Source organism: Pagrus pagrus, assembly GCF_965226575.1.
Source record: "Pagrus pagrus genome assembly, chromosome: 12".
NCBI classification, from domain to species: Eukaryota; Metazoa; Chordata; class Actinopteri; order Spariformes; family Sparidae; genus Pagrus; species Pagrus pagrus.
The window spans coordinates 17,867,691-17,881,227 of NC_140196.1; the positions used below are offsets into that span (position 1 = coordinate 17,867,691).

The 13,537-nt window shown below is 38.1% G+C and overlaps 1 protein-coding gene across 1 annotated transcript; it reads right to left on the reverse strand.

The window, feature by feature from the left end:
* Positions 1-43: 43 nt before the first annotated feature.
* parp2 (poly (ADP-ribose) polymerase 2) lies at positions 44-11,328 on the reverse strand. Its single transcript, XM_084368899.1, has 17 exons — positions 11,180-11,328; positions 8,723-8,932; positions 8,307-8,468; positions 8,006-8,076; positions 6,955-7,005; positions 6,361-6,457; positions 6,123-6,198; positions 5,931-6,033; positions 5,630-5,783; positions 4,461-4,599; positions 4,304-4,367; positions 4,071-4,205; positions 3,358-3,485; positions 3,096-3,195; positions 2,733-2,831; positions 2,377-2,501; positions 44-1,749 (listed from the first exon to the last, which is right to left on the reverse strand). The coding sequence occupies exons 1-17, from the start codon at positions 11,250-11,252 to the stop codon at positions 1,590-1,592; spliced, it is 1,947 nt and encodes a 648-aa protein (XP_084225025.1). The 5' UTR covers positions 11,253-11,328; the 3' UTR covers positions 44-1,589.
* Between the last annotated feature and the right edge of the window lie 2,209 nt (positions 11,329-13,537).

Here is a 13,537-nt window from a genome sequence, read left to right on the forward strand (position 1 = left end):
TGTACATATATACAAAATTAACAAACACAGACCAACACTCCACACAAAGAAAATGTCCTTTATTATTATTATAATGTATATAATGAAACTGCATCCTGTTTTAAGTGACAATAAATGAATGAGCATCAGTGCTTTGACAGAATCTTTGTCGAAGTTTGACATGAATAAAAATGTATGTAAAAAATTGCTGTTCTGTATTTGTTGTTACACACTGCACTTTAACCCACATACAAATAAAGGCAATCAATTTCATTATTAAGACACATTCATTAACATTTTGGTAAACATTCAGTATAAATGCTCAAGTCAAACCTGCCAAGAGAATTTCCAAATCATGATATTTCATTAAAGTCAGAGACTGATAATCTAACACTGGAGATCCATGAGGCTTTTTGTGTTGCATAAAGCACCAGAACAGAAACCGAAACACACTGAATGTTGCCATATGTAATATGCGATACAATAGAGCTTGCGTTTATAACAAGGACGTTCACGAGATAAAGCAACATGGATGAAAAGTAGTGCAAATTTTTCTTCTTACTGTATCACACGGATCCATCTTCATCTTTTACCCTCACCAAACCTTTAGTCTCACTTTAATAACCAAACTTTATGTATTATTATTTTACAGGGTCCTATGTCATTTTCGGACTCTGAAGAACAAAGATGAAATGTCATATTTGCTGAGACAGTAGACATCATTGAAGGACTGCTTATTATTAATCTGCCAATTATTTTCTCGATTAATCTATGAATTGTTTTCAGGGCCTCAAATAATGATTATTATCGTTGTCGATTAATCTGTTGATTGTTTTCTTGATTAAAGGTAGGGAAGGCGATTCTGGAGAAAAACAGTCAACTGTTGAGTGTCATTCCCAAGTTGCCAAAAACTGATGATTTGGGACGGTATTCATCCTGAAATTCTAACCCAAAGCATCAGTATTTGATGACCTGGGAATGACACTCAACAATCAGCTATTTTTCTCCAGAATCCCTACCTTTAATCAAGTAGTTGTTTGGTCCATAAAATATCAGAAAATGTTGAAAACCAAAACATATTCAGTTTACGGTCATCAAGGAGTAAAGAAAACCAGAAAACATTTACATTTGAGACGCTGGAAGGAAGGAATTTGAACTATTTTTTCTTAAAAAATAACTCAAACTGGTTAATCGAAACCAAAATAATTGGTGATTAATTCGATAGTTGACAACCAATCGATTAATCGTTGCGGCTGTAATCGTTTTGCCTACAAAATGTCATAAAATAGTGAAAAATGCCAGCTATAACCTTCCACAGCTTAAGTTGATGTATTAAAATTGCTTTTTTTATTCAACCAAACCCCAAAGATATCAGATATGATAAAGAGAAGCAAAACATCCTCACATTTGAGAAGCTACAACCAGATAATATTGGTATTTTTGCTTTAAAAATGATTAACTGATTATCAAAATAGTTGTCAGGTTTAACATCCTATTCCCCAGATCCAAGAGCTGAACAGCATCTAACTGTACATGAAGAGTGACTGAGTGATGTATCATCCCCGCTTTGTGGAGAGCAAATCCCTGGGAAATCTCCAGATTTCACAGCCTCACCACAGTGAAGAGTAGTTGAACTTGACCCGCAGCAGGTACCTCATGCGAGTCTGGGCAGGGTTGTAAACGATGAACTCATTGTACAGGAGGGAGTAGCTGTTATGTTTACCCACCCCCGTCTTCACCCCTGGCCCCATCGGCACAGTCACACCATCCCTGAGAAAGAGAAAGAGACAGACATATGAAAAGTTTTAGATTTCAGAGTTTTAAGGGTTTAAGATAATGAATTACCTTCACAATACTTTGACTTAAGACGTGCTTGAGATTAACTGAAACTAGTTGCTGCTAGAGCTGCAATGATTAATCAATTATTTGTCACCTACTAAATTAATCGCCAACTATTATAATAATAAATAAAAAAATTGGTTTGAGACACTGTTTAAGGAAAAAGTCAAAATTATCTGATTCCAGCTCCTTAAATGCTAAACATTTTCTGGTTTCTTTTCTCCATTATGACAGTAAACTAAATGTCTTTGGACTGTGGACAAAAACAAGTTTGGTCTTTTGGGCTTGGTAAAGTTTGGTCTTTAAAACATCAGAAAACAGTGAAAAATGTCTATTAAAACATCGTCGTCTATAAAGCCAAATGAGATTCTTTATGGGCTCCTTGTAAAGCAAATAATGGATAAAGAATTTTCTGTGCTCGTCACCCTGTCTTTCTTCTTTGCTAATGTAATTAACAAACTCTCAGATAATGTAATGATTTTTGTTGTGTAACACTGAGCACATCTGAATCAATGTTTGGCCTGTATGAAATGTGTCAGTGTAATCAGACTGACTCACAGAGTGACAGAGTTTTTGGGGTCAGGTCCAGTCTGTCCCAGGCCCTTGGTGCTGTGTTTCCCAGCAGGCAGATTGTTTGCCTCGTAGTCGGCATCCAGCAGCTCGTTACAGTCACCCAGAGCGACCTGCAACCACACAGACACAAAGCATGGACACTGAAACGGAGCTGCATCACATCTGGGCCGAGCATGTTATGTTCATTGTTAATAGGAGTTGTTTAAGTTTGCTTTAACGACCTTCAGTGTATACATATTCTTTTCACTTCTTCAGTAACAGGATTGTTAAATAACTAAGTATAGGTAGAAATTAGGAAGAATACATTTTATCAGCCCACAGAGAATAATAAATTAACTCACCTCACACAGTAGCAGCAGTCCAGTGTGGTTGTTTTGATTGGCAAAGCAGTAGTTGGCACTCTTTGATGACATGTCAGCAAAGTAAATCCCTTTTCCAAACTAGATGAAAGAGAAACAGAAAGTGCATTTGTATTTGATTAATGTATATATTTATCTTCATTTTGTACTTTACTGTATATTCTCCACAGTAATCATTTTCATTTTCTTGCTTCTTATATTTTTGTGTTGATTGGGGTTTTGTATGCGTCAGTAAGGCCACTGGATGCCTAAATTTCCCTCCATATCAAGTGAGTATTTATCTTACTCTATCTACAATCAAATGAAAAATTGTATATATTTAAATGTTTTTTCTGTCCATCCTACCATGTAACCAGTGACGGGAGCTTCTGGTGGGGCCACTCGGAGCCCCTGACTCAGGATGCCGACCCAGTTAGACAGACGGGAACCGTGCCACAACAGAGTCCTAGCAGAAGACAAACATAATTGTCAAGAACACAATATTTTCACTAACATCATTGTCTATAATTATGCAGGCAAATATGAATAATCACAGCACATACAGTACAACATTTGAGGCTGTAATGGTAGTTTATACAAATGTTACACTAAGCAGACTGTGTATTACCTGTTGTGTAGCTGTGAGAGGAAGTTGTTGTTCTCCACGTCTCTGTCCACCGAGAAGATATCAAGGACAGTCATGCTGTAGTCAGAATGGGTGGGGGCGTGTGTGGACTTTAGATACTTTTCTATCACCTTCACACAGAGAAGAGGAAAATGACACGTTATTTCAGATTAAGATTCATTGGGTTTAATAGTTTGGTACAACTTCTGCTCTCTGAATAAGATTCTGTTATCTAGAGACTGCAAAGTACATCTCCTGCTGGGGCTGGACCTGTCTGGCTCTCACTGCAGGAGATGGATGCTGCAAGTAAGTGCACCAAAGACTCGGCAGGGAGGTCGCCGTGACTTTTCCGCATATAAATTCTGCAATTTCTCTCATATAAGTTGCCAAAGACACTACCTACTGTCACATTACTGTTGTTTGTTCTTATTATATCACTGTGTGGGTTGAAGTGTGGGACATTTATTTTTTTATTTTGAAAGGCTAGCATTATCCAGCGAAGGATTTGTTTTGTGTTTAGACATTTTAAGACATTTTTACCTTGAGTATCAAAAACTATATATAAGATGTTTTAAGAGTTTTTAAGAATCCATGGGGACCCTGGATAATAAATGCACCGTATAAATCTTGCAGGTGCATCCATAAACATGGCAGCAGTGTATCAGTCCAGGCTGATTAACCCTGACTGTTATCATTATAAGTAGTAAAACACAGACCGTGTACTCATGGCCGCTGGAGTCAAGAGGCTGCAGTTGGCACTTGAGGGAGCTGTACTGTCTGTCCAGAGGATGTTCGTCACTGTTTTCACTGGCCTTAACCATTTTCACTGCAATCTGAATGTCACTCAGAGCCTATAAATAAGAAAGTCAGTATGACAGTAAGGATCACAGATTAAAGTGAGGACATAAAATAATATTTGTAGACCTCAATTAATGGAGAACTCCCTTACTTCCAACAGTGCAATCTTCTCCTTCAGTTCATCTTCTGAACGGATGATTGGAGGAGTTTTCAACCTGGAGAATTACATCTTTTAGTTACAGCAAGACAGACATCACTTTTCGAACAGTAACAGTGCATCTTCATCTGTAGAGCTACATATGCCCTACCCAAAGTCGTGAGGGATGCGGGTGTAGAACTGGTTGCATGCTTCCAGCAGCTCACGATTGCTGCCCTTCTTTTTCAAACAATCCTCGATTTTCTTCAGTGCCGAGTAGCCTGCATGGATCTGCTCTGAGGTCAGTTTGCCTGCAGGTACAAAGGAAAATCCGGAATTTGAAATGTGAAGCCCAGTAATGAAAGGTGTGTAAATACTGGTCAAAAAGATACTCATACAGTGAGGGGGCAGGTTGGAGCTAAAGTATGCTTTGAGAACTTGTTTTATTGCATTTTTGGATCATGCTGTAGCGTCTTAAAGGGATAGTTTGGGAGTGTTTTGAAGTGTGGCTGTATAAGGTACTTGTTCATAGTCAGGGTAGTACCTAAGGAAGCTTAGTAATGAACTGCTACAGACAGGGACAGTGGCAAAACAGATTGATTTTAGCTACCTAATAAAAGGTTTAAGTTTTAGTGAACACTATATTTAGAATATTTTTGCATTTTTATTTTGCCATCAGACAGCCCTTTTCAACAGGGAACTGAAGCTGTTTTATCACACTCTCCAAAGCTGCCAGACTCCTTTGACAAAAACAGTCATTTTATTTTGCAGAACCTGATTGTGGTTGGTCTACCGCTGCCTCGATTAATTAGTTAGTTTGTATTATTGTGTGACTTTGGTGAATCCGAACCAACCCTTCAAAACACCAAAGTCACACAATGACGTAAACATCGAGTTTGTCAGCTTTGAAGAAAGCATATATAGATTATTGTGCCTCATTCCCCTGTCAGAAAAGGCTGTTTGACGAAAAATATTGTAAATTTAGTGTACACTTACACTGATATTGCCTTTTTTGGGAGGCCGTTTTTTTAGGTGGCGAAATTACATTTTGCTGCTGCTGCCAACCATAACAGTACATTTATTGCCTAGCTTCCTACATGGTACTTCTGCTGCTTCTCGAAACCTGGGGCGTCTTACTGCCATCTACTGTAGTTAATACACTGACTGAAAAAGAACCTCATACAACCCCACTTCAACAAACCAAAACTACCTCTGTTAATATTAATGTGCTCTAAATAAAATCTAATTAAATTCTAGGAATGGTATTAGTAGAAATTAAAAGGCCGTAACAGGAAAAATTCTGTTATATTTCTGTTGTGATTTTGATTCTGTCAGACTGACCGAGAGGAGCTTTCCGGGTGTCAAACTTCATCTCCAGCACACACTCCTCCATGGCTTTGAGGTCACAGATGAGCTCCAGCAGCGACTGGATCTTCACATCCAGCTTGGAGGTCCTCTTTTTGGGCACAGCATCCACTGTGGTCTCGTTCTCTTCCTAAAACCATGAAATATATCTATGTTCATAACGACAACCTTAACTTCACTTGAACTGAAACTCTTATTTCCAGGTTGCCAGTCTTAATTCCAAGGAGATAAGGAGGAGGAGATAAATAGGTTGTTGGTTCTTTGTGTTGTCCCTTGCCTTTTTATCCGTACTGTAGTCCATGAACACCATGTCATATTTTCCAGGTACTTTCTCAAAATTTGCTCGGCCTTCCCACTCATTCTTGGTCTTGTCAAGGAACCTGTGGCAAAAAAAACAAGTTTCAGACTTTTACTTAACTTACTCTGATGTGAAACATCTCTAAATATCTTTTTCATTGCACAATCTCACTTTTTCTTGAAAAAATCTTTGGCTTTCAGCAGGTCTCCACCACAGGCTGTCAGACTGTTTTGACCCACTTTTCCCACTGAAAAAAACAGTAAGGAAAACCAACCAAAATAAATTAAACCAGTAAGTTTACATTTTAGAAAAAACCTTCCAAACTGCAGGCTTTCCTTAATTTCCTGTGTTAAAACAAACATTTCTATATATATCAACCATGCTAACAATAACAGGCACATCGGCTCACCTCTGCCCCATCTTAACCACACACTGTAAGCCTTGGAGTTGTCATCTTCCAACAGCTGGAGCAGGTAGTATTTGTTGTTGTTAAACTGAAGATTTGTCTGCAAAATAATACAGAAGGCATTTGCTACAAGTCAAACATTCTATTCACTTTCCCACAAATCAAATTGTAAAATTAAATACATAATGACAGGATACTTTTAGAGCTTTGACTAGATTTTTTGATTTTGAGCAACAGGATGACAGCTGCATTATTAGCTAAAAAAAGAATCATGTATCACATGAAGACATTGCTGTGTAGGTGAAAATAGTCAGGATGTTATAGGGGGCAAGAGGCATAGTTAAATAAATGTTGCTCTAAAATCATCAGTAGCTGAAATGTGGCGAGTAGTTGCAATAAGAATATCTATCAAACTATTTACCAGTCAGTCAGTTACTATTCAATATGGAAATAAAGAGTACAGCTTTTGAATTTTGATTCCAAAAAGCACTTCACGAGTGTTAAAAATTCCCCCCCAACATTTCAGGATATCCTTCTTAATCTCTTCGGCAGATCCCTTAGAGTCTGCTTGCGATTAAATTTTATTGAAGACTTTACCTGATTGAGCATCACATCGTAAACATCATTTCCTTCACTGTAAACATGAGCCTGAAATACAAAAAGATAGAAAAAAGGAATAGTGAAAAAATGCCCACCCTAACTTCTCAGAACGCAAAGTGACGATCTAAACCTGCTTGGTATGTTGTTCAGCCAACAATCCCAAAAAAAACAACACATTTATAACAGAATTTATTTATTAGCTGTAAATCATCATATATGATTAAAAATCTATTTGGCAATTACTCAGTTACGAAAAAGGGTTGCCTATTCATCGTATTTAGATCAATTTAATTGTTGCACACTAATTGTGTTTGCGTGGCTGTTTTATTTAAGAAAAGGTACATAATAATGATTACTAATGAAATCGAAAGGAAAAATGACACATTACTAATTCATCAGCATAATGGATATTTTTCTCACGTGAACAGTGAAAGCACTGGTGAAATATTCACCTCCCGTTTAGTTGAACGGGAAAATTAGCTATAGAAACTAAAAACGTCTCTTGTACCAGCAGTACACTTTTAACCTTTATTTTATTCAGGGTTGGTTCACTGAGAGCAATGCTCTGTTTTACAGGAGCACCCTGATCATACAGAAGATGTTTAACATGTTTCTTCTGTAAAGTTGGGCATTTGGCAGCTTTGGGTGCTTGGGGAGCCTGCCTCAAGTGGCCGTTTGAGGAACTGCAGTTCTTTGGCAGATATTCTGATGTGTTGGCTTATTCTTTCAGCTCAAGAGGTTACTGCTGAGATTATAAAAAATTAAAAGTTTATTTCTAAGAATTAAACTAAACCTGAGCAACCTACATTGTACATTGCTGCTCTAAAAAATATCAATAACAAGATAAGATGATTATAATAAGAAGAAGAAGTTGCTCTAGGTACAACAATCATTTAAAAGATGCAATTACATTACATTTTTGATTGATTTAAAATTAAATGTTTAACAGAATTGTAACACACTCATGTATAATAATAATAATAATGAGTAATAATAATCATAATCATAATCATGAGTTTCATATCTCATGTTAACATAGATAATGTACCTTTCCAAGTTTGGCTTTGCATTCAGTGTCCACCGGAGCTTTTCCTTTCATGACCATCATCTTCACAACCTCTGTTCAACATCCAAAGACCAGAGACAAACCATTAATGAGGTCAACTGACATCTAATATGAAGTACAGGTAAAACCACGTCCTTTAAAAAACAGAAATCACTTGATGATTTTGCTGTAATTACTCCACCTTGTGGATCACCAATTACTGAACAACCTTAACATCCCATTTCCCTTTGTAATGGTATTACTTAGACAACATATATGAAAATTAGATCACTGTCACCGTCACCTTTTATTTCCTCTTTGGGCGTTTCTTCAGTTTTTGTCTGACTCTTGCTTTGTCCTCTCTTCCTCTTAGCTGCAGGTTGCTCTTGTGTCTCCTCCTCTTCCTTTTTAACTTGAACTGGTTTCCCATTATGAGCTGTTAAGTCACAGGCATCATTCAAACTGTCTTAACAAATGAAGACAACAGAAAAAAACATGTTAAATATTTTCAGTAATGTTTTAAATAGTTCTACTATTTCTTCTATATTTCTTCTAATGACTTCTGACTACTAAAAAAATGACATTGTGAAATGGAGAAAATCCAAGCAGAGGGGATGACAGATGTTAAATGTCAAAATTTTTAAATAGAATAACTGACCTCAAATAAAACAGTACTGTGGCAAAATGGTCCATATGGCATAACACATAACACACACATACCTGGTTTAACTGTCTGGGAGCGGATCTTCCTCTTGTACTTGGTCACAGTATTAATCTGGACCATCTTCTTCAGGTCGACTTCATAGGCCGTCCCAGAGCCCAGAGACAGAGTAACAGAGGTTTCTCCTGAAGAGACGGCTGAGTCCAACAAGGCACAGTCTGAAGGCGAGTATGGTTCCCACTGTCCTTGATCTCCTTTCCACTGCCACACTGATCACACATAGAGAAAGTACAGTTATAGATACTTTATTACTACTGCATCAATTCAAATACTTTAATTTCGAAGTAGCACTTTTATAAGTTTTGGTATTGTGGGACCTGCCAAGTAAAAAGTTTGACAGTTTAATGAGATTGATTGCCGAAATAAACAAAAATAGCTATTGAATCAATAAATAATTAAAAAAATAACGTAACTAAGTACATTTACTCATTTACTGTACTTAAGTACAAGCAGTTCAAGTACTTGAATGAGTACTTCCATTTTATGCCACTTAATACTTGTTCTCTACTCATTTTGGGAAGCAATGTTGTAGTGTTTAATACTAGTTACTTTGCAGATCATATTATTAATACAAAAAATAAATCAACTGATAAATTATCGTGTATTACGAAGAAGCCACCCAGCAGTATATACAGTACTTAAAATTAGTCCAGCTGCAGCATTAGTGATGCTTAGAAAAAACTTTTAAAGCAGGACTGTTATGTGTGCCTCTGGTGTGTGTGTGTGTCTTGCCCTCTCTCCCTCTCTCTCTCCCTGATTTTCATTCTCCCCTCCCTCTCTACCTGAGCACACCTGAGTGTGATCGGTGATTGGTTGGAGTCGGGGGAAGGGATAAGAGGGCGCAGGGACAGGTGAGCCTGGTCACACACACGAGCAGCAGCGCACTGGTGAGGAGTTTGTTTGTAAATGTTGATCTCTAAGCCTTCACGCAGTTTGGGTGCGGGGGCTTTGTGCGGGTGGTGTATGTTGTGTATGTTGTTAGGTTTGGGTTGGAGGTTGCCGGTGGTCCTGTTTTCGGTTTTCTTTGTTAGGGTTTATTATCCACGCAGGCGGGTGAAGGGGGAGATGCGGGGAACGACGGCCCACTGTCTCTCCATCCTTTTGTTCCTTTTTGCCGGGACCTTCAGCCCCTTTTGTTTGTTTATTTTTATGTTAATCGGTTCAATAAAAGCATTCGATTTAAGTCTGAATCCTCTGTGTGGTGTCCATTCTATGTTGTTACTTCTTCCACCACTGTCAATCCTGAAGGTAACAGTAATGCACTTCATTCAAAAAAAATGTATTATTAACGTTGTTTACAAGTTTTATTCTACTGTTGACTAAGTTAATGTAGTAAAAATTTCTAAAGCTTTTTGTAAGTACCAAAATTGAGCCTAATATGGAATACGGACCTTTTTTGAGGATGTCCTTACAAAGAAAAATGTGGGAAAACCAGCAAATGGTTCAGAGAGGAAATAAAACCAAAAATGTGCTTTTTTGTAGGGCTGCACAATTAATCAAAATACTATCATAATTTGGCCAAGTAAAATACACAAATTGCAGAATCTGCGTTTTCTGATAAAGGTAATGTTTGACAAAACTGCATTATAATGAAGTACTGTAGTGCTGCAGAGATGCCCTGCCTCAACCCAACAAATGTTTAATCATCATGATTTCAACAGTTTTTCAGTGAGTACAGCTTTTGCACACCTGTGGATAGACAGGTGCGTAGGAGAAGACCAAGGGCCGACAAAATCAGGAAAAAACTCCTGTACACTGTTCACCTCACTTGCAACGAAGTTTAATAACAATGTTTCTGTACTCAGACCTTCAGCAGGTTATCTTATAAAACAGGGGGAGACCATCTTCAATAGGTTGGTAGACCCATGTGGAGTGGACCAATAAGGTCACATTACAGACAGATATCCCTGAAAATACTATCACACTCCCCGCCTTACTGAATGAAAAAAACTCCTGTAGTTTGTTTGTGATACAGAAATAATCATATTGCAAAATCTGTTGAAATAATAAATCAAAATAACAAATCATCATCATCATCTGATTCAACAGCACCACAAAAAATAATAAAGAGGAATCAACACCTCTCTGAAACTGTTTCAACTGAGAGAGACTAAACATTATAACCTTCAGGGCTTGATGCGGGGCTGTTAACGAGTTGTGTCTTATAAACTGGCAACTGGGTGCATATTAGGTATTCACCAAAGACTTTTAGGTTTGCAGTAATGGTAGGTTGACAGTGTCAGGTTTTACTAACATGGTCAATTTCTAACAGGTATAAAATAGTATAAGTAAAGTGGTCGATTCCTAAAACACTTGCAACAACAATTAAGCTATCAATACATAATATGTATTTCCTGCTTTTCTCTGCCTAGACATGTCCTGAGTCCACATGTGACGTAGTTACAGCAGCTAGCTATCCTGTCAGGCTAATCCTCCAGCGCGAAACAAGCACCAACCTGTTTTGGACTGGACTGCATCATTTTCTTGTGCACTCTGACTTTTGTTTCTCGAACTTCTCGCACGCCTCATGCTGGTTTGTGAAAAATATCTAGGTCGGTACAGTGATAAAAGGGACGCAGTGACAACAAAGAGGGCGGAAAACTTTCCCCGCCACTGTTTCCTGGCCGGTGCGCTCACGCCTCCAATCAAAGTGGAGCGGCTCTACTTCTGAGCGCCTCAACTGGGACTCACTTATCGAACAGCGCCTCCTGCTGGACAGTCAAAATTACATTTTTTTTTCTGTTTTTACAAGAGTTTTTCTGTTGTGCTTTTTCTTCTGATGCTGTACTACATTTTTGGTATTACCACTAATTATAATTTCTGTTTTGTTTTTGTTTCTTTCAGGTGTATAACAACAGCTACAGACTGAATAAACTCATCAAAAAGGCAGGGTCTGTTGTTGGCTCTAAGCTTGTCACCCTGGAGGAGGTGGCAGAGGGCAGGCTGCTGGCAAAGCTGCTGGCTATCATGGACAATGCCTCTCATCCCCTCCACAAAATTCTGGACAAGCTTAAGAGCAGCTTCAGCCACAGACATATTAAATTATTTTTTATGATTTTACTACTTTATCTATCTATCTATCTAACTATCTATCTATCTATCTATCTATCTATCTATCTATGTTGAACTCGTTATAACAGAAGGAAAGGACTTTAGGACTGTCTAACCCTCCCTAATCCGCACCCTTTGACAATTTCCAATTCAAATCTATGTTTCCTGTTCATTTGGCTCTTTTTCCACAGAGGACATGTTGACATGTCACAGTACAGAAAGCACAGGTGTAAATAATAAAAAGAATGATGGCTGAATTTAATCCAGCTGTTTTAGTTTCATTGTCCTGGTACCGTTCATGCTGACTCATGGTCATGTTGTCATGACTCGTGAACAGATCACAGCCATTGTTAATGTTATTAGTAACACCTGTGATGAGTCAATATGCCTTCTGGAAAACGAGACCTGTGTTATAACTTATGAACTCAAGATCTCTCTCACAGAATCCACAACAGTTGTCCCAATTAAATCTCTCATGCATGAATTGGTTAGATGGATAGATGCAATTTAAACATTTTTAGTTACTTCCTTAGCCTTGGGTATGACTGGGTAAGATTCAGCTAGGACCGCACCGATTTATACATTAGGGAGATAAAACAACCTCTCCATAAACAAATGGCATAACACAGGAGGGCCAACTGCTCAGGTCAAGACTTGGCTGTCCACTCACATCTGAGGAGAAACATCTGTTGAACAATACTGTGACTAAAGTGAGTGGCCAAACATTTCAGGCCTCCAAAGTGACAAAGTATCACTAAAAACTGTACTGCCTTAAACTACATCACAAACCAGTTTGACCTTAGCCAAGATAGCAGCATGCTTCTAACATTACTGAAACTACAGAAATGTAGTGCACTGCTCTATTAAAATGCTGTTTTCTTTTTTTAAATAGAATAGGTAATTAATGTACTGGTATATTAAGACAGTAAACAGTTGTGCAGTGATGAACATTTTAATAAACATAAACAAACATTAAAGATGCATGTCTGTTTAATACTCTTCTCCTTCATCATCCTCCTCCTCTCCCACACTATCAGCTCCAAGAGGATCATCGGTTGCCCCCTCCCTTCCCTCAAAGACATTTACAACTCCCGCTGCCTCAGTAGAGCTGAGGCAATCACATGAGACAGCACCCATCCAGCACATCATCTGTTCGACCCGTTACCCTCGGGCAGGCGTCACAGGTCCATCAAAACAAGGACAAACAGACTCAGAAACAGCTTCTTTCCACAAGCCATCACTGCACTGAACACTAAAGGGCGCTGACATTGACACACACGCACACACACACACACACACACACACACCACCCAAGGACAGTGTGCAATATCTGTAAAGACTGTACATACCTGCAACACTGCACACTTTATTTACTTTATTTATATTTGTATTTTTATATTTGCACTACTTGTACTTTTTACTTTAATTTATATTTGTGTGAAATACTCGGATGCTGCTAAAATTTCGTTGTACACTGTGCAATGACAATAAAAAGGATTCTGATTCTGAACCTCCTCATAATCCTTCTCGAGTATATTTGTATATTTAAAAAAACGTATATGCACTTGTATGTTCTAAGCCCTAGCACTTAAATCATAACACATGTACTTAAGGTATCCTTGATAAATAGCAGCTACTATGCTCAGATGAGCATTGCAGCTGTAGCTAGTAGCTTGAGATGGTGACAACTTACAAGTACCTGGGAGTTTACCTGAACAATAAACTGGACTGGACGCATCACACTGCAGCAACATACAAGAAAG